At 35.7% G+C, this 21,669-nt stretch overlaps 3 protein-coding genes across 3 annotated transcripts; 1 reads left to right on the top strand and 2 right to left on the bottom strand.

Annotated features, from left to right (window-relative positions):
- Positions 1-366: 366 nt before the first annotated feature.
- Positions 367-3,756, top strand: Ikkepsilon (I-kappaB kinase epsilon). Its single transcript, XM_076314548.1, has 4 exons — positions 367-1,241; positions 1,331-2,504; positions 2,601-2,802; positions 2,884-3,756. Exons 1-4 carry the CDS (start codon positions 818-820, stop codon positions 3,319-3,321), a joined length of 2,238 nt encoding a protein of 745 aa, XP_076170663.1. The 5' UTR covers positions 367-817; the 3' UTR covers positions 3,322-3,756.
- Positions 3,757-3,873: 117 nt separating this feature from the next.
- Positions 3,874-6,704, bottom strand: LOC143148312 (protein VAC14 homolog). The gene is made up of 7 exons (XM_076314549.1): positions 6,526-6,704; positions 6,055-6,436; positions 5,415-5,988; positions 4,760-5,334; positions 4,582-4,700; positions 4,409-4,488; positions 3,874-4,347 (listed from the first exon to the last, which is right to left on the bottom strand). The coding sequence occupies exons 1-7, from the start codon at positions 6,627-6,629 to the stop codon at positions 4,043-4,045; spliced, it is 2,139 nt and encodes a 712-aa protein (XP_076170664.1). The 5' UTR covers positions 6,630-6,704; the 3' UTR covers positions 3,874-4,042.
- A 487-nt stretch (positions 6,705-7,191) lies between these two features.
- On the bottom strand, positions 7,192-20,091 carry LOC143148295 (sodium-dependent neutral amino acid transporter B(0)AT3). The gene is made up of 14 exons (XM_076314498.1): positions 20,008-20,091; positions 17,194-17,472; positions 16,488-16,683; positions 16,087-16,202; positions 15,883-15,990; positions 15,281-15,364; positions 15,037-15,198; positions 14,604-14,714; positions 14,315-14,516; positions 14,018-14,220; positions 12,730-12,931; positions 12,486-12,645; positions 12,126-12,389; positions 7,192-11,381 (listed from the first exon to the last, which is right to left on the bottom strand). Exons 2-14 carry the CDS (start codon positions 17,377-17,379, stop codon positions 11,186-11,188), a joined length of 2,190 nt encoding a protein of 729 aa, XP_076170613.1. The 5' UTR covers positions 17,380-17,472; positions 20,008-20,091; the 3' UTR covers positions 7,192-11,185.
- Between the last annotated feature and the right edge of the window lie 1,578 nt (positions 20,092-21,669).

Genomic DNA, 21,669 nt, shown 5'->3' with positions numbered 1-21,669 from the left:
AAAATTGATCATTAATAAATAAATTTTCGGTGATAATTATATAGAGTAAAATTACAATAAAAGTGTAACCTTTTGATTCGCAATTATATACTTTTAGCGTTCATAATACTGCGATGATTCAATGTTTGGTATCTTCTCTTCAGTGACCCTATGTCATCAAAAAGCTAACTACGGGTTATCATGTTTGTATACAATTTCTGAGAATTTCTCAATATATATATATATATATCACCAAACGTAAACCGGAACAAGGTATATAAAAGGACTTTAACCGCTTATCGTATATACAAATCAAAACTCTTATACATTTTTAATATTGTTAACAGTAAACAATTAACTGTTCAGATTTTTAAATATCGTTCATTAATTATATATTTGGTCTTGTACTTTTTCATAAGCACAAACCATTGAATAGTGTATGTCTTTTAATAGAAAATATTGCTATTTGACTTTAATAAAAATTGTGACAATTATTATGTGATCGAAGAAAAGGTTAGGAATTTCAAACATTGGTACGTCCCTGCGTAAAATGGATTATAAACTATAGTTTATTCGAAAGTTCGTCTGTATACCGACAAGTGTGCGTTACGCGTTACTGATGTCGAGAACGGTGTATTAATTGTTCGCATACATTTTCATGTAATGTATTATGAAATGATTCTGAATAATTCTGAATGATAGAAAGTTTAAAGATGTGCAACACATGCAAACCCCTATGAGTACGAAATCTTTGAAATTTTGTAATTTCACAAAAGGTTAAATCATTAGTCAAACTTTCAAAAATACGAATTTTGTATGGACTGTTGAACAGTATAAGATGTCTTTTCTACGAGGATCCACTAATTTCGTTTGGTGTACAACTAGTGTTCTTGGTAAAGGTGCAACTGGTGCAGTTTTTCAAGGTATAAATAAAAGTAATGGAGAACCTGTCGCGGTTAAGACATTCAATCAGCTGAGTCATATGCGCCCACACGACGTGCAAATGCGAGAGTTTGAAGTCCTTAAAAAAGTAAATCATGAAAATATTGTTCAATTATTGGCGATTGAAGAGGAACAGGATGGTCGTGGTACTGTGATTGTTATGGAACTTTGCACAGGAGGCAGTCTTTTTAATATCCTAGATGATCCAGAGAATACTTACGGACTAGCAGAAAGTGAATTTTTATTAGTTTTAGAACATTTAACTGCTGGGATGAAACATTTACGTGATAATAATTTAATACATAGAGATTTAAAGCCAGGTGTGAGAATGTATAATTTATTAATGTAAATGTATAATCTTTTAAAGTCATATATTTCGTATAACAATATATTATCAATCTTTTTATAGGTAATATAATGAAATTTATTGTTGATGATGGTAGTACAATTTATAAGCTTACTGATTTTGGTGCTGCTAGAGAATTACAAGAAGATCAACAATTTGTATCTCTTTATGGTACTGAAGAATACTTGCACCCAGATATATATGAACGAGCAGTTTTACGTAAACCTGTTGGAAAGACATTTGGAGCAACTGTAGACTTGTGGTCTATAGGTGTAACATTGTATCACGTAGCTACAGGAAACTTACCATTTAAACCATTTGGTGGACGTAGAAATAAAGAGACAATGTTTTATATTACTACGAAAAAAGCCTCTGGTGTTATATCAGGTGTACAAACTTCAGAAAATGGACCAATCGATTGGGATAGAGAATTGCCACAAAACTGTCAGTTGTGTTTTGGTTTAAAAAAAATTGTGACTCCATTATTAGCTGGTTTACTAGAAGTTGATCCTCAAAAAATATGGAGCTTTGAAAGATTTTTTACAGAAGTAACTGACATTCTTTTTAGAAAACGTGTACATATATTTAATGTGCATAAAGGTAGCTTAATAAAAGTTTTTTTGCATCCTGAAGAAAAATTAACAGCACTACAAGTACATATTCAAGATCAAGCTGATATTGCTCCACATGCCCAAATACTCCTTTTTGGAGATGCATTTTTAACAAACATTGTCAAAGACTCTACTCCTGGAAAAGGTTACCCAAACACATCCGAAGACAAACCACTGATGTTGTTTTCCAAGGATGATAATAATGTCATTTTGCCAGTGGATCCAGAATTACCTAAATTTCCAGTATTTGGAAACTTAGTATCTGTAGAAAATGATGCAAGTCAAGCAAAAGTAGCTTGTTCAGTTGGCTATGTGTGTAAGAGAAGAATCGACAAACTGGTATTGTGTAGTAAGTTGTCGCAAGATGCGATAGAGGCTTTCAGTGGACTTATTTCAATGGAACTTACAAGATTGTTAGAAAAATGCCAACATGCTAAAGAATTCACAAAAGCTATAGAAGACACAGCATTAGCGGTAGAGAGAAATGAAAATCTTTCACGCCAAATTTTCAGAAAATTAGGCAACCAAAATAGTTTCGAAATAAAGAATTGGAAAAAAGAGCTTGATTTGAAGAGTAACGAACTTGTAACTGAATTAGCTCCCGCAGTAGTACAGCTTCATCAGAGGTGACAAATCTGTTTTTAACTTTTACTACAGTGAAGAGATACAAGTATATATTCCAAATGACTTCAATAAGAATATATTTGTTATTTTAAATGCAGGTATGTAAAAGAAGGTAGTTTACGTGGTGAATGGGATAATATTATTCGTGGATTATGGTGTCCATGGACTAATAAAGCCAGCCAAAAAGCAACAACTTTGGTTAATCGTTTAAGGGATGGTTGGCAATATTTATTAAGGGACAAAGTTACACGTAGTCTCTCATTCAATGATGAACAATTTCATGTTCTAGAACGAATAAAGGTATTAGCAAAGTGAATGTAATATAGTATAGATGTATGAAAATATAATAAAAATATTTTTAATTTTGTCATTTGTTTTTAGGTTACAAAAACTGGTCAACGAATAAAGAATCTCCTTGAAACGTTTTGTACACCCTCAATGATAAGTCGATCTGAATGTGTTGCTGACTGGTACAAAATGGCACAAACAGTCTTTATACAAACTCAAATTTTATATAAAGATGTAGATAATTACGAACATATATTAGAAACATATTCATATCGCTTATCACAGGAAAGTAAAGAAAGATATGAGAACTTCATACATTTAATAGATAGACTTCCAGGAAAATTAAAAACTATCGAAAAAACTAATTCACCTGCTCAAGAGTGTACAAAAGCATGGAAAAATATTTGCATTGGGCAAGAACGAATTGCAATGATTCTGCATAGAAATAGTCGACTAATAGATCAGCTTGATCGTTTGTCAACACTTGATGGTCCAGACGATACAGACGATTCCGTATACACATCGCTTTAGCAATTCCTCTTTTAATTTACACAATTTTCTTTAGATTTGTGAGAGTAAGACTGATATGTACAGTAAATTTAGAGCAAGGGTAATGTAAGAATATGAGTAATGTAGATCGTACTTGAGTGAATTATCGCGCTAGAACGGAAGATCTCCTTTTATACACTTAAATAAAATCTCTCATAGTATTACCCATTATTTTTAGCTATTTTTAACTGTAATTAATATTTATACTTAATTAATATTTCATTCATGACGTTTCTTTCAGTAAAAATATTTATCTAAACAAATCGTACATTATAAGAGATACAAGTCACTTTCTTCTGATAGGCAAAAAACTGTATTATAAACAATGATATATTGTAAATAGTGATATATTTAATTTGTATATGCTATGTTCATCTGTATTTGTTATGTATATACAAAGCCAATAAATGTATATTATAATATTGGTTACATCAGTTAAAGTATTTAATGTTCAATAATATTCACAACTTATTTGATATAATGAAAAAATAAATTATTTTATATAAAAATTCCAACAAATAACTTTATATTTAATCTTGTAATACGTGATAATTTTATGATAGAAAGAATGGTAAATACGCAAGTTTTGTTTGTATAAATATGTTCATACGGTAAAAAAGTACGGATCTATACATACACCAGTTTACCTTTATATAAATTATTGTTTATAATTTTATAAAGTTTAAAATTATAAAAACCATATTTACATATCCACGTGATTTGTATTTTTTTCTATCAAATTTGTTAATCTTTGTTTACGTTTTTGCTCCTTATGTCGTTCTTGAATAATGTGAAAGTGTTTCAACAATTCAGGAAAATTAAATGTATCCTTGAATGGTTTCAAGCTTCGCGCTGTCTTTGGTATTGAGTTTGTTGTTGGAGGAATTGCAGTTAAACGTTTTTGTAAAGTTGCATATGCCTCACTTTGAGGAAGAATCATGAGAAGTCCATAAAGGGCATACACTAAAGCATCATTTTCCTCTCTTTCGAGGAGTTGTAATCTTAAATCTGAAACACATCATTCCTGTGTAAATCTGTATGGTAATAAAAAATAATTTATTTTACTTACAGGTGAATATCGGAGATTCGATCAATTGTATCAGTTTGTCTATTTCTGTGAGAAACTCTACAGTAACTTCTATGTTTTCACTATATTTAGTTTTGGTTAAGTAATATTAAAAGTATAGTAAATTAGTGTTACAAAACATGGAATAAGAAATTAGATATAATAATAAAGGATACAATGATCTAATAATATTACAAGCATGGCCATAATGTTGCGATAAAAGGCATAATGCTACAGTTGCAACAGGATTATGACACCAGGATATGTATAAACATTCGAATAGTTCACAACTTTCCTGCAACGGTAGGCAAATTAAAAACAAATTAAAAGTATAAAAAATACAAAAGCACTTACTAAAGAATCTAAGTCTTTAAGTTTGTTTCGCAAATCAAACAGTTCTGAACTTGTTAACAATATAACATTTAAAGTCTGTATCATTGTACATGCGAAATTTAAATTTGATTCCTCCAACAATATTTTTGCTAATGTTTTATAAATGTCCTCAGCGCTTAATAATACACACAATTCTCTGATAATGAAAGCTCCCCTCTCCTCTAGCAAATGCCTGTCTGTTGAAAACAGTCTTAATAAATTCACAATAAATTTTGTGAAGTACTTATTTTGCATTTCTACATTAGAATCTGTAGTAGCTGCTTCGGGGGATTTTGAACTAATTATTTCAGCCATTACAACTAACGTTTGCTGCACAACTTCGTCTGAATTATCGCTTAAAGACTTCATTAGAATTGGGAACAAATTGTCAATATGATTAAACATTTTATGCGGTATGTTCGTGAATAAATGATGAATCCATTTTAGAACAGCAACTTTTGTTTGTACCGACATGTACATTAAGTGTTTAGTTAACACTTCAACAACACTAGATAAATCTAGACTTTCTGCTAAGGAACAATTATTCTGACTAGCATCTAGAAAAAATCAATCCAGTATTATTATATTTTAAATAAATTTTTACTTTTTATAAATGTTTTGAGAAAATGTAATGTACCTTGTTGGGCTTGTACATTGTTTTCAGAGACATTATTTATAAGTTGCGTATTTTCCATAGTTATCAATTTCATTAAGTTTATGTTTACTTGCGTTGCAGTTTCTTTAATACATTTTCTAGTATCTCCATCATATGCTAAACAAGGTAAAACTGCTATAAGAATGCCAGACATATAAGGAAGCATAAGGGGTCCTGATAAATGTACAAATTCCTTAATCCATGTAATTGCTGTTAATTGTAATAATTCATCTGTACTTTGTGCATGTGTAATTAAAATATTTATCATTCCAGGAAAATCTACTCTTCCTGGATTAGATTTTATACTACGTAAGAATTCACCAAGAACTGTATCTGTAACTTTCTTAATTTCTATTACTGGATCCTCTAATATTCTAAATAAACCATCAAGAATTTCAGGTAAAAATATGATGAAATCCATATTAGGAACAGCATCTAAGACAGATACCCAAGCAATTACAAATTGCCTACCAAATGGATTTTTGGTATAAATACGGTCTCGTAATAATGGCATGAATCCAACTAAATCAAATAAGCCGCTTTCTGTTACAATATCCTGAAATTATATTTTGGAGTAATACTTTTGTTATATATTTTTTCGTGCTCTCTAAACATTAATTACCTTCATAAGTCTGTCGAGTAACTCGGTGGCATGTTTTACATTTTGTTCCGAATCGCATGCTAATTTACTAAGTGCTGCAAAAATATCTGTAAATTGTGGTAGCACAGCACCCCTCGCTACTTTTACCACGTTATACAAACTTTCGCAAGCATAATATCTTACATATAAGTCAGAATCACTGAAACATGCTAGGATAGGGTGAATTAAATCTTCTATGTATTGACCAGTGTCTTTTCCTAAACCTACTGCTATTGCTGCCAAGCCTATTAAACCACCCTTTCGTGTGTGTGGATTTTGCGAAGTGGCTAGGTCTTGACCTAGCACTTTTAAAAGCCGTTTTATTTGAACGGTATTATTGTGCGCAGCGAACTCCTTTACCATTCTAAAACAAGATGCAAATAACAAACAATAGTAAAAGTATTGTAGGTAAGCGTGAACAAAAGTATCAGTAAACAAAATATATAACCCTACTTTTCTATTTCTAAAGCAGCTGCTTTCCGTTTTTCGTAAAGTTTATCGTTAAGGGAACGTACGCAAGCAGCACTGAGTGGTGCATAATCTCTTTCCGACATCATTTCTTAATGTCACTATTTCAATTTAAAAAATAATATACTAAAACAGTACTGACAAAATGACAATCGATGAACCGATCTCAAATTATCATCTGCTGTCAGTGATTGTGGCGCTTGCGTATTAACGCAGCAAAATATAAGCACAGACGAGGTATAGAATGACCCAATGAAGATAATGAAAAATTCTCGCCTATACTCGGAAGGACTCTGGGTTTCGGTATCAATTGAATTACTTTTCGATGTTATTAGAGACGAAACTTGCAATATTTTAGAGGTCTGAGAACAGTTGAAACTGGAAATATGTATTATTTTAGGAAAGTGCTACATTGGATAAAACTCAGAATTTTCAATGTTTCATTTACATTCTTACTACAATATTCTATCACATCTACTTTAATATCAAGCTACTAGAATGGATAGAACTATTGTATTGGAAAATTTTAAAGAGATTTTTGATTTTTTCTAATACAAGGAGTTTGCACAAAATTGATCGTATTCTATCATTACAAGAGGACTTGTACATCTATCGGAAGGATAATCAAATTGAAGTGATAACAAATCCGTATTTACGCATGGTATTTATTTTAACATTCAACTGACAACAATATATATATGTACAGCTTTACGTATACGTAATATCAGTGTATATATACTCATTGTAATTTCTTACTTATTTTATTGCGCAAGCTACATCGACGTTTTGGCTACCTGGTACGATGTATCGTTAATAAAATTTCGTTAATAACACGAATCATCTTTGAAAACTAATATTACAGCCTACTATCTCGTGCCCCTTCGGATACGCAATCTTCTTATTTCACGTTTAATTTCATCTTAAGTATGGATGGACACACGACTTCGTACATATTTGTCGAACCCGGTACGTTATACGAAAGAACAAAACAACGAACGAAAACCAACAAAGTTCAAAATTAGAGATTTTCTTTATAAAAATCGGTATTTCATTTTTATCGTTTTATTGTTGCTCGAGCACTTGATAGTACTCTAACGATATTGATATATTTCATTGACACCGTACGTTCGCTCTACTAATGTCGACGAGAAGTAACACCATCTGTTGAACTCTCGTGTGGACGCGAACAAATTCTAAATTATACGAGTCAAGAGGGCAAATGTATGTAAAGTGCGCAGCGGAAACACGATTTTCATTCGTAAGTGACGAAAAAATAATCGAGCAACGAAAGAAACGATTTTGAATTATCACCGCGTTTGGGTAAATAACATTTACATTATTTAATGGTATGTATTGTTTACTTGATTTCTTTGCATAATTTAGGCCAATTAATGACAGGTAAACCTTGTATGTAACTCATCGTTAAGATATCGAGGAAGACACGAAGAAATATAGATTAACGACTAATAATTTTAGCATATTGTATACACCAACGTAGCCGCTCGAGGCTCGGGCTCTCGATAACGGTATGAAAAACCAAAATCCATCCGAGCGGAATATTGTCTGATATTCGTATGTATCGTATTAGACGCAACGCGTACAAAACATACATATCATTGTGAAAGAAACATTTGTACTATTCATCGTAAAGGAGATTCTTCATGTTTCACGCGGTAGGTCCTTATCTCGCAATTATTGTCAGTTTACAGTTTAAAAGACACTTCAACAATTATTTACAGCTCATCTACTTTATACGAATAATCATAATACGAGAGTATAAGTAAATCACTAATTGATCGGGAGCAACATAATTATTGTCGGGGCAATTATTCGAGTCGATAAAGGGTATCTTAACAAGTATTAATATTAACGATTGTGTATGTATGTGTATATATATATATATATATATAGTATTATCATTTCGTATTAAATCACTCTTACGTTATCATAGTTTAGCACCTTCTTGACAAATAAATAAACGGTCTATTTTCGTACCAAAAGAATAAGTGTGATTATAGTTTATTGAAAACGGGGATAAATTTGTTGTTTTTACCGATAAACGATAGGGCCTATTTTCGATATTTACGTGTGAGTTCTACGGTTCCTTCTCGTCCGAGCTTTAGTTAGAATTCTTTTGAAATACGACAGATTTGCGATCAACAATTTGTTAGAAAGTGGTAAGACCATACCCAAAAGCGCGCATACAAAATAGAGAGATCCGAAGTACAAATAGATGTGACCGAGCGCATCTCACTACTGCTCTACTCTCCGCTATTAAACGTTTCTTTTATCGAAGGAATAGATTTCGTTTACCCTTCTCGCGACGCACCAATTTTAACGGCAAGCATTGAGAATTTTTTTACATTTACAATGAATTTTTATTGTCAGCTTCGATTTCTTTTCTTTAAATAGACGTATGCGTTAAACAGCTTTTTTTCCCTTTAGAACGATTTATAGTGTAAAGTTTATCTAAAAAATATCCTATCTTACTTGCGCGATACAAATATCATATTAAAAAACGTAAGTTACAACTTAACGTATAAAATATATGTATATGTATTATACACTTAAGGTACGAAAATATCATAACGAAATGCTCTCTATTCCTTCGATTCGACGCGCCAGCTCTCGATTTCATAGGCCTCGGTGAATGTGCAAGAAGTGCAGTGCAAACGTTGATCTTATTGTCGAATTCCACTCGTTAATTAATTCCAATGAATTTAATTGCATTATTGTCACGTTATATCTCATCCACGAGTCTTAAGAAATTTTTTTTTTTATTGTCCTTATAGATTAGAAACGCTCGTCATCGTGGTTGACGAGCCCCCTCGCTAAAAATTTGCAAATAAATTCACGCGTTTGATATATCGTTTTTTTGATATGCGTTCGTCTCTCCTTCCCCTTCAACCGCTAGCGGTATTTACTTTCAACACGATGATGCTACCAAACCTTGTGCTGATCAATTCTCTCGATCTATCGAGTGCTCTGCCTTCCGTGGTACGTTACAAACAAACCCTATGTATATGTATAATTCGACAAGCGAGATATGTAGAAGTTTTCGATAAAGTAATCGTTATCTTTAAAAACACGTAACCGGTGAAACATCAGAGGTCGCTAATTACTAAAATGCATCGCACGCGATCGCTCCTTTGAAAAGGATCTTGATATGATTCTCGACCGTGTTATTTTCACCCATTTCGACGTAATCGTTAGAAACTTTTTACAGAAATCGTACCAATTCGAACAGTTACGAGTTCGAGCGATTTGAGAACCATTAAGGAGAATCGATCAGCGAAGTAGCACTGCCCGGTGTCTTACCAAATCGGAAATAAACATAACGATTCGGGAACGTCCTTTTCACGCCCATTGGACGGCTCCTACTCTAATCTTATATCTCACATTATTTGCGATCGCTAAGCGGTAAAAGTGTCTCGTTTCTAATTTTAACGTTATCCTATTTTCTTTCCTTTCACGATCTGCGATCTGTCGCACGATTTTTTAACTCGCATTTTACGAATACGTATTGCAAATGCTAAGATGACGCGTTACGCGTTAAATAGTTTATAGACGTATGCGATACACCTCGTGTACGGTATTGAAAATTACGGTTCAACGTGCGAAACACCGTTAGGTAGAAACATTTGCCGGTTTTGAGAATTTTCCAAGCATTTTTCATCGACGATTTACACGAACCGTTTATTTTCCGATCATTGCAACGATAACTGAACTATTTCGTGAAACTCAAATATTTTCGCATCTCTTGATTTCTAAACAGATATTTATGTTTCTCGGTTATCGTTCCTTTTGTCTTTCTTTCGTTTTTCTTTGCATTTCAATCGTTTCTCATTCGGACGTAAATAGACACAAAAATATCAAATTTCTTTCGATACACCGTTAACACAACACGGTCGGAATGAAAAGAAAATCAAAGCGAGTTACGAAATTCGTTAAAATTCGAGATGCATCGTATACGTTTTCGCAAGCGAAGAAACTGCAAGTTTAACTCGAAGACGCAAAGTTTTGTATTTTCGTGCAGATAAAACTTCCAGTTTCCAGTTTGTTTATATCCGTCTTTGCTTCTTCTTTTGCATTTTATACGGAATTACGCGTTCACCGGAAACGTTCGTAAATGTTCAACGTCTCCGCTTACGGTCGATCTTCGTGAATTAATATTGACATGCGTACGCGTTGTAAAATGATTCAGAGACTCGTAGAACAGCAGAAAGTCATGCCCGATAATTAACACCGACCGGTTGTGTTTAAATAGTAACACCGAGACCGGTATCTCTTACTTTTCGCGCTGTTTCCTTCGTCGTGTAAACAATTCGTTTCACATTCTTCGTTAGATACAATCGTTTAGAAAAGAATTTTGACAATGCTGCGATGAGTATGTACATCGAATTATATAAACGTCCTCGTAGTAATTGACACGATATATCATTGCAGCATCTTACGAAAGCAAGATAAGAAGTGTCGACGGTATCGGCTTTAAATCGCAATGGAAATTGAGTCGCGTAGAATCTAATTGCGTTCGAGTGATGCGCCAATTCTTGAAACACCGGCATCGGTTAAAAAAAGACGCTGTTGTTCGGTCTGTGAACCACTTAAACACACATTATTCGAACATGAGCGACGATAACCATTCCTAGGTGAGATCCTCGTCATCGTCGCTGGGACCACCGGTCGGACAACAGAGTCCCTCCGATCCGTCGCTTCTTATACAGAACAACAGAGTCTCGGCGGGTGTAACTTCGTGAGGTACAATACCGTGAAATTCTTTTAAATCGGCCGCTGGGAACCAGGCTTTCTCGTTATCCTCGATTATAAGTATTCCAAAGAGTCTACATCGGGGACAGTTAATAACGATAAGTATGTACAAACATAAATATATACATACGTATAATTAATCGATGTTAAAAGTGTGCTTAACGCTTCGCTCCACGGTCTTGTTACTTTAACCATCAAAGAATACAGCGAACGTGAAACGAATTATACAGAGAGTGGTTCAATAACGTTGACCACCTTGAATATTTCCTTTATTTTTAGCCATACGAACGACCTTTACTTACAAGAATCGTGTATCGGAATTATTCAATAATCGTTATTCTACTAGAAACAAAACAGTATAGTGTGCAATTGAAAAAGATAGAAGCAGCTTCGAAATATTCGAAAATCCTCTATAGAAATTATTAACGGTATGTTGCGACTCCCTTCGTACCGTACAATTTTTGTACGTAAAGTTTCTTTCGTATATCTTTACAAGCAACGGAGATATTCAAGGTGGTAAAAGTTAAATCGTATGACTGTAAGTAAAATTTGTCCGTATCCCTAACAATAACAGAAACATTCAATTCGGTCAAAACTAACGGTCCACTCTGTATTTACGAAACAATACGAGTAACGTTTCTCGAAAAATTCGGTTTTATCTCCGAAGGGAACGAGATCGATCCCCGTTAGCACGTTGCGCGTTTGCAATACTGCGTTATAGACGCTGAAGTATGCTCTCGTCTCGTAATTGGGCAGGAATTTTGTATTTTCCCAATACCGTACAGCGAAACGTTAATATCGGCTCCAAGAAGCTTCACCTGCATATAGCAACCGCTGGTATCCAAAGAACGGACGCAAGAATGAGAACACCGATGAGAACCAAGGCCCACATTGGCCATTCCTGTCTCTCCGTGACACCTTTGCTGGCGATCCAAGCTGGATAACCGCTCCCGTCTACGATGATCTCGACGATCGAGGCAATTAAAATACTCAGCATAGCCAACGGGCTAAGATATTTCCAACAAATTAGCCAATAGAGACCTGGACGGTTGCCGGTCATCAGTTCGATATCGTCGGCGAATCTAAGGATAAATTGATAAGGAGAATTGAAAACGGGTCGTGATAACGTTAAAAACGGTGACAGATTTTGTAACAGTATCGCAAGTATATTCGCACACCTCTTCAGACCATACACGTATGATACCGCGATGCACTCGAAGAAGGCAATGATCAGCAGAGGGAAATTCCCGCTGAAATTGTCGAACAGCACGAAAACGTAGCTACCAGAACCGTGGGCGAAGGCCATCGATATAGCGCAACAAACCAAACAAATGCCACCTAATTCGCGAATGAAAAATTGTGAATTTTTTCGCGTATTCAATTCATTCGCGCATAGTGCACGATTCGTTGTTGTGAACCAACCTGTGAGTATCTCCTTTCGCAAGTTCGGGAACAGTTTCATGTCCACGATACTCGTAACAACACCCTCGAGGGTACCGAACTGTGAATCGATACCCAACGTGAACAACATAAGGAAGAACAACACGGACCAAAATTGAGCACCGGGGAACTGATTGATCGCCTCCGTGAATATGATGAACGCCAAACCCGTACCCGAAGCAGTCTGCAATTAAAGTTCGGGAAAAGATAAATAAATCTCGTAGAGACTATACAATTGGCATGATTTTTAAACGACGGCCGAGTCATTTTCGACCCGTTCGATTCATCGAACGAATAACCAACACACTGTGTAAATATTGTTTACGTTTACGTTGAAGACGATCGCTAGAAGAGCGAACAGAGTCAGTCGTACACTGACATTCTCTTCACGAGGAACGTATGGCATCTCTCTCGTTGTTACTTTCCTTTGGTAGAGTCGAAGGAATTATCAGTATCGCTTCTAGCATCGTGTAAACGGGATTTTTGCTCCGTGTCTCGTATTTCTTATTACCACATTTTATAAAAAATAAACCAGTGTAACTGTACTAGCTGTGACATCCAAATTTTTATCTAACTTTTAGAACTATATTGTTCTTGTAGCCAATTTTGGTTAGAAACTGTATCGACGGAATTGAGAGTTGATTAAAAAAATATAAGTTTTTAAAGTACATTGTACGCTGTAACGGTCAACAGCTAAGAACTTTTTGATTATGTTAGAATAGGAATAACGGGGCCCGCAATCTGTATGGGCGACACTGTCGCTCATTAACTCGGGACTTTCTCATTTACTTTCGCGTCATTTTTTCTCGTCGTTTTACCTTCTCGGTATACAAGGGAAACATAATCCCTTTGTTGACCGATAACAGAGAGCTTGAAATAACCGTGGTGATATACCAGAAACGATAAAAACCTTTCGTACTGCACCAATCAGCGTTCTTTTCGTATGGATTCAGTTACTCTCGAGGAAAGAATGTCAGCGTGGCTCGTTAATGTCACGCGGTGATCGTAGTAACTATATTTATAATTATTATTCTACAAAGAAATAAGAAATATTATGTAATATATGCGTCGACACAAGTATACGAATATTACTTATCTTATATTTAAACAAAATGTATTATTTACTTGTAATTTCCAAATTTATTACCCCATTTTTCATTGTCTGCATAGTAATAATATTTGCGAAGAGAAATGAGATAAGTTTGGATCTATCGGTACGGGTAACTTTTGACCCAGAAATCGTACTTCGATGATTAAACGAATCACTTACGTTGTCCAATTCTTTCTCGAGATCGCATTCGGGCAATTCCGGCATAACTAAATTGTCCAACGTTCCGTTTCCTGTTGTAATGTTTAGAAGCGTACCACCGGCTGGTATTTCGGTCGGTATTTTATCTAACTGGCCAAAAATATTGATGAGCGTGGCATTTCTCTCCGATAGACACTGTTCGTAAACCATGGTAGCTTTAAAACCTGTAAACGAATCGTTCGATATATTTATACACGCCGATACGTGGCGTTCTTTTCCGTTGAAACTCGAAATTAAAACGGCGAAAGGAATAATTACCGATGATGGAGAACACGACGATCCCCGCGAACATTGAAGTGAAACAATTCGTGAAACTGACCATGATAGCGTCTCTGTAACAATTGTTGTTCACAGGATTGTAAGAGGAGAACGCTATCAGACCACCGAATGCCAGGCCAAGGGAGAAGAATATTTGTGTACCCGCTTCTAACCAGACCACTGGATCCATTAATTTCCACCACTGAACGAGTTACGTTATTATTACAAGAAGCAACGTGATCTTTGTTGCGCGTACGAAAAATACAATACTAAACAAGCTGTGCATTACCTTCGGAGTGAAAAGATGACGTACACCGTCGGACATCCCCGTCAAAGTGACGCCACGAAAGAAGAAGATAATTAGAACGATGTACGGAAACGTAGCAGTCACGTACACGACCTACAAAGTACGTTTTCGTTTATAATATAAAGTTTCTCGAAGAACGGGCAGTTCAATCTTTAAATGCATATGGTTGCAAAATTTCGACATATCTATTTTTCATGTATAAAAATGTTATTGGGTACCAGCGACCCGTTTTTCACCCATCGTTGAATCTCCAAAACATATTCTTGTCAATTTTAATTTATTTTCCAATGAATATTTCTCGTGACGAGTAGAATAATTTCTTTTCAATTTTATTCAAAAACTTTCGGAAAGAAATGATGCATTTAACGATCAACGTTTGCGAAAGCGTAAAAATTGTGCGATCGACGAGGAATACCTTCCCCGAAGACGCAATTCCCTTGATCATGCACATGTAAACCAAAATCCATGCGATCACCAGTGCAAGGGCAATTTTCCAATTGAACACCTCCGGATTATTGATGTCTTTGGAGATCATCAGCGTCGTTCGATACCAGAAGTATTGAGTGGGACTGCTGATCTGAAGAACAAGCGACAGTTGTAACACAATCCCAATACGATCACCTTGATTCGTTTAAAAACGTTGATTCGATCGATCTTACCACACACTCTGGCTCGGGCGAATACGATCCGTTTTGAAAGTATACGTTGGGACACTCCGACCATGGTAGCTGCGATTGAAAACTCTAGGAACGGAACGATTCGGTTATTAAAATATTAACTATTATATTAAATATTATAACCCTCGCAATACCGGCGGTTTGGATGGATGAGACCACGCCCTGGGTCCAAACGGACCTGTAACTCGACCTTGCTTGTACAAATATTTTGAACAAAGATTCTATTAGTTCACTCTACCTTTCATGGAATTTGTCCATGAAAATTGTCATGGACAAACGAGAATTTGATTCTTTTATGGAAATTTTTTTGGAAAATTGTACTAACGATATAATTGAATTATACAAAAGTTTATCAGGGTCCGAAGAGATCCAGGTTTGGTATAGCGAGGATTAAGAGGCAATCGTATCAAAAGCGTTATAGTCGAAGTAAAATTAAACGGCCGTTGAAGGTCACTGATGAATTACCCCCACCTCGTCACTTTTTGCATTCAACGACCAATCGAGTACCGTGTTATGTTACGTATTTCAAACGCGTCGTTACGAAAAAAATATAGAGAAGGACAAGAAATAATTCAATTACTTACTTGAACGAAGTAAAAGAGGCACCATGCGATAATAGTGTTGTAGTACAGAGCTACGTTAAAGGAAACTACGGCGCTGCTTACTCCTATACCACCCATATATGGAGAAACCTTCGACATAAACAATATATTGCTCGCAAAACTGTTCGTAAGTTTATTTCGATTGTTCAATGGTACTATACTGTGTACGTATTGTGTAACAATCACCTGATTCCACACACCGATAGCGCCCTTTCGTAATCTCTGGCCAATTGCCAGTTCCAGATAAAATATGGGAATACCCTCGATAGCCAGCATTACGAAGTATGGGATTAAAAATGCACCTGTTCCCAAAAAACCATAAACGATCAATGAACGATTCGTTTTTTTTTAAACGAAGCTGTTTCGTAAATAACGTGCTATATTTTAGAAACATTTAAGAGTACTATATATATGTATATACGAAATTACAGAATACATCGTTAAAATAGTGTGTTTCTTAACACGAAATGCGTACATGCAAGAAAGAAACGATCAAATGCTTGTTTCGAAGTATGTGAAAAATTCGAAATATTCTTACTTCGGTAAAGTTGATATTTTAAATTTGTTCTTTTCGATATACAACCCACCTCCGCCATTCTTTTGAGCGAGATATGGAAATCTCCATACATTCCCAAGTCCTACAGCGTATCCGACGGTTGCCAATAGAAAAGTAAGCTTGCTGTCCCAATTTTCTCGTTCGTCCTCCCCTGCTTCCGGTCGGAAAATTGCCTTCCCTTCGTTACTGCCGAGTTTACTACTCTCACCCCCGTTTCCTGTTTTGTTCTTCAACGGAGGGAAATATACGGTATCAAACAATTTCAACCAGCGAGACCAATTTATATTAAATGTTTTCCAGAACACGTCTAATCGCGTAAAAATGGATCCTCTCGTTTCGATAAAGATAATTAAAAAGACAACGCGGTGCAAGATGCAAACGAATAAATAAACCAACACGTATGTACGTATACCTTTTTTATTTTTCAAATTATTTATATTATACCTTTTTATTTATTTTCAAATTAATAATATAGTTCTAATTTTATTTATTTTATAAAATAAATTTTTCGAGTAAATTCTTTTATGTATATTTTATCTTTCAAGTGAATTCTATGTGCAAATACTTTATTTATCGAATAAACTTGTGACAAATAATAAGAAAGAGAATCCATGATTTAATTAGAATTCAATTCGACGTCGTGGAATTTCAAACTGCAACCATTGTTCGAAATCCGATTAAATTTTAACGATTAATGATATATCGTGCATTCGTACGGTAATTTTCGTTAAATTCACCTTCATATTAGGACTGGAGTCTTCAAAGGCTGCGTTCGTGGCCCCGTAATTGGCAGTGGTGACATTCTTTCTACTTTCCACCATTAGTCTGCCCCTCATTTCCTTCATTTCGAGTTTGTCGACGCTTTTTTGGGGCTTCAAGTCGCGGGAGCTTTGGCGACGGACAAGGTGGGCTGTGTTCGCCATTCTTGGTTTCTATTGTGCGACTAAAGCTGTTTTTTTTTTTTTTTCTTTTGCAAGGATCAAACAGAAATACCACACGCGCCTATGGACTCCATCCTGCGGAAAAATATTATCGTTGTAATTCTATTATCCATTGTTGTTCAGTCGTTGAGAATTGTATCACGACATCGATGAAAATTTGAAACAAGTTAACAACATACTGGCTTACATTAGTACGTTAACAAGTACTTAAAACAAGCTGACAACAAAGTTGGAAAAAGGAAATTTTCCTTAACGATTAACAAACGGGTTCATTATTTCAAACCAAAGTTTAACAGCCTGAAAGTTCCTCGTTAATAACTTTTTGACCTTATTCTTAGTAATGAAGTTTCAAATTTAGATACGCGTTTAATCGGTAACTGAAATTCACGACAAAGTTGGTCCGATTGTTAGTCGGTAAACTAATTTTGGCAGTTTTAGTTGTTTCGTAAAAAACTTGCGAAACGAATATCGAACGCTTTCTCAAAAATTAATTTCCAAAGTACTAAAACAATTTTCGTTGTTTCTATTCTTGATTCCCAGTGTCTTAGCGTAAACGAGAGAACACTTAAAAATATTGCGCTCGCAGCTTTAACGTCTTTGAACTCGAAACATTTTTTCGCCACGGGTAGGTACCAGAATCTCGACGAAATCTTTCAAATCAAACGTAAAAGTAAATCGTTCGATCGTTTTGGAACGTGACTCTTTTATCGAAATATATCGTGTGTATTTTCATACTTCACGAAACGCGATATCCGAATCTCGAGTATACGAAATTTTCTCGAATTGGAAAGCTTACACTACATTAGGCGGGTGACTGAAAATCGCTTCTCGAGTACAAAGAGTTAAGCTTACGTTGCACGCGATCGGTACATTACACTCATAACTCTTGCCCTTTTCACGTGCGCAGTGACCGGAGTTCTTTCCATTTACAAAAAGTACGCGAAGAATATAACTTCGCATCGAAATTCGACAAGCATTTTATTCCATGAGATTGTTTCGTAACAAAATTCTTCCTTTTCTAACGACAGATGTACACTCGAATGAAAAATTATCGAAATAAATACGATGTCGTTCGAACGTTTCGGTTACCTAATATTATGTAACGCGGGAATATTAAGAAGAAATCACGAGAGAAAAAGAAATGATTCGATGTAAACAATAGGCGATAAAACAACGCGGATAAGATCCCACGCGATTTCGAGGCAGAATTGTCGAACGTGTAAAACTAAAAAATACTTTGAATATTTAATCACGAGGATGAATATTAATAGTTTCATCGTGCGACTTGTGTCAAATTATCTTTAAAAATTTTCGACAGTGGGTTGATAAATATCCCACCATGCATACAAGGGTATTAACCCTTTATACTCTGGGGTGTCAGTTGGATATTAAACACAACGTAAGATTTTTTACGTTATTCCTGTGATATCTGTAATAGAGAATTCGAGCTTCATCCAGACAATTGTTTCGAAAGATATCTCGTCTCGAAACGTTGTAAAATGTAAATATACGTTAGCAAATTGATGTATAATCTATGAAATCTCATGTTTCTTATAAAATAAGTAATTTCACAATTATCATTCTAAATTTACCCTTTAATTACGAAAAACGAAACGTTGAAACGTTCTCGAGAGCCAAAAATGAAAAAGTTGGGACACTTTCGAAGTCACTATGCGCTGAAGAGTTTTAAATGCACATTTCCGTCCAAGAAAAGCACTCAACGGACGTGTCTTTACGATTCGTTTCGAAGAACTTGGCACGGTCGTTTTTTTTCTTTTTTCATCGACACGATGGCCAGGAGGGTGGAGATGTTTGCCTTTCGGCTCTACCACGGCCCTGACCTCGTCCGCGAGATCTCTCGGGAACGAATAAAAAGATTGTACGGTATTCAACGGAACGTAATCGCGTCGTCGAATAGTGTTTACTCGTGTCACGGTACCGTACGTCGATCACCGAACGTCGTTACGATATTCTCTCTCACCCCACCCCACCCCACCCCGCGCTTTATACCGATTTTATGAATGAAAAACTCATCGAGAACGAATCGCCGATCGAGGCGGAATTTTTACATCCGCGGATCATCGTTCCCTCGCCATAGAAATCGAGCGAACATTTATCGTCGATTCATCGTATATTCGATAACACATCGGGTGGCGATTTCGACACGAGTGCGCTCTATAACTGTTTTTTCCCCATTGACGTCATTGCCCGCCCCCGCCCCCTTCCCTCTCCACTGATCAAACGACAGTTTTCATCCGGCGATGCAGTCGCGACGAAATGGAATCCCGCGAAATTATTCGGCGAACGCACCCCGACGATTTCGTTTACTCAATATTCGTGCACGACGATGATCGACGATCCGGTTCACAACGGTTTCCGGTGTAATACAAATCACGTTACGATTACGGAACAACGAAACAATCGTAGCGAACAACGATGCAAAGTGACTTTCCATGAACGTGGACGATAGAAGAAGGAATCGAGAGGTTGCGTTTTCCGTTTTCTTTCTTTTTTACTTCCTCCTCTCTTCTCCGTTTTCTTTTCCTTTATTTTTTTCTTTTCTGTTTGTTTTCCGCGTCACGAAGCATCGTTGCTGGCTTCGTCACTGACCTGTTGGGGTGAGACGAAGAAACGCGCGAGGGCCTCCTTATGGTACGAGGAGCAGTTATCTACTGTGGCACCCTCTGCTACGATGGTAACTTTCGAAATCACGGTACACGACGGAATCAATAGCGGGCGCCGGCGCCCCAATGCCTCCGTGTCCTACAGACCGGAATACGCGTGAACTATTTTTGCGAAAGAGAGAGAGATTGGTCGATGAATCGGCGAATCGGGCGTATGGGAGCACGGGGAATAACTTACACCACCGTAACAAATACCGTGCAACTGGCTGAGACATGGTGAAGAACACGCGTATGACGGTACGATAACTTGTCTGACAAGCGTCGGATCTCAATGATATTTCGCAGGACTTGAATCGCGCTCTGCGAATCTGTAGCTATTTGTACGGAGTGTCCAGGAACTGTACGATCGAATCGTACCAGTATATTCGACGAACGAGAATAAACTGGGTGTATTAGTAATTGACGCGAAGACTTTATTAAAATGTAACCGTTAAGGAACTATTAAAGGAATCGATAACGATATATTTGTCCATTGTAATCGATGCGTTCTCGATCTTAATCATCGATCGCAATTCGATAAATACTATACGGTGTGAATCTATTAAAGAATCACTGTAGACATTTCCTTATGGTAGTTCGAACATTTCTGTAACATTAACTCGTGGACGAAATGAATATTTGAACACTGTCCGGTCGAAAATAATTACTGTGTGCAATCGATGCACAGCTATCGTCAATTATCGGTACCGATGTAACTTTTATTGATCACTTTCGACGATCGACAAACGCATCTCGATGAAACAAATACGATAAATAACGTCAATCTGTTCTACGTTTTAACGCGTTGGAAACTATTACTGTTTTCATTGCAGTTAATATTTTCGTTGTAATTTTGCAATGAAAGTCTTGCAATGAAAATATGTGTGTTATGGAACATCCTGGTACAATTTTGTTGTTAAATTATGCAAACGACTTTATGGGACGGAGAAGGCAAGTATTTATTACTTATTACTGTTCGATATCATACAATTCGTACCTTGTCATACTTGTACAAATGCAGTTAAACTATGCTATCGTTTGTATAAGAAAGAACGATACTGTATACACGTATTTGTAAATTTACAAGGGACATTTATCTTTGTTACAATGTTTCAATACCTAGAATATAAATTAGTATTATTATATTTAGATATCTCCCGTTGAATTGATATAATTAAATTAATTGAAATAGCAACAGATCGTTAAAATTTGATTTTAATCAGCTGGATATGAATCTTAACGTTCAAAAATTACGGTACAACCGAATGAGTTTGCAGAGAGGATTATTTAAGTTCTTGCATCTCGCAATTTATTGCGATTCGAATTGAAAATATATAGACGATGATTGTTAATTTCGAATTGCGTTTATTATATATTGTTTATTAACAATGTTAATAAATGATATGTTAATTTATTGTTAATTTGATATATTATTAATTTAATATATTCGATGTAATACTATTGTACGCTCTGAGTACGTAAGACTTTATCTGTATGGATAATTGTATGCAAGTTCAATGTGGGGGATCAAGCAGAAGCATTTGACCTTTATGAAAACTGAATCGATATCAACTAACATATACATATTCTTACTTTCTATATATAGAAG

Source organism: Ptiloglossa arizonensis, chromosome 6 (assembly GCF_051014685.1).
Source record: "Ptiloglossa arizonensis isolate GNS036 chromosome 6, iyPtiAriz1_principal, whole genome shotgun sequence".
Lineage (NCBI taxonomy): Eukaryota > Metazoa > Arthropoda > Insecta > Hymenoptera > Colletidae > Ptiloglossa > Ptiloglossa arizonensis.
This window is presented reverse-complemented; position numbering and strand designations above follow the sequence as displayed.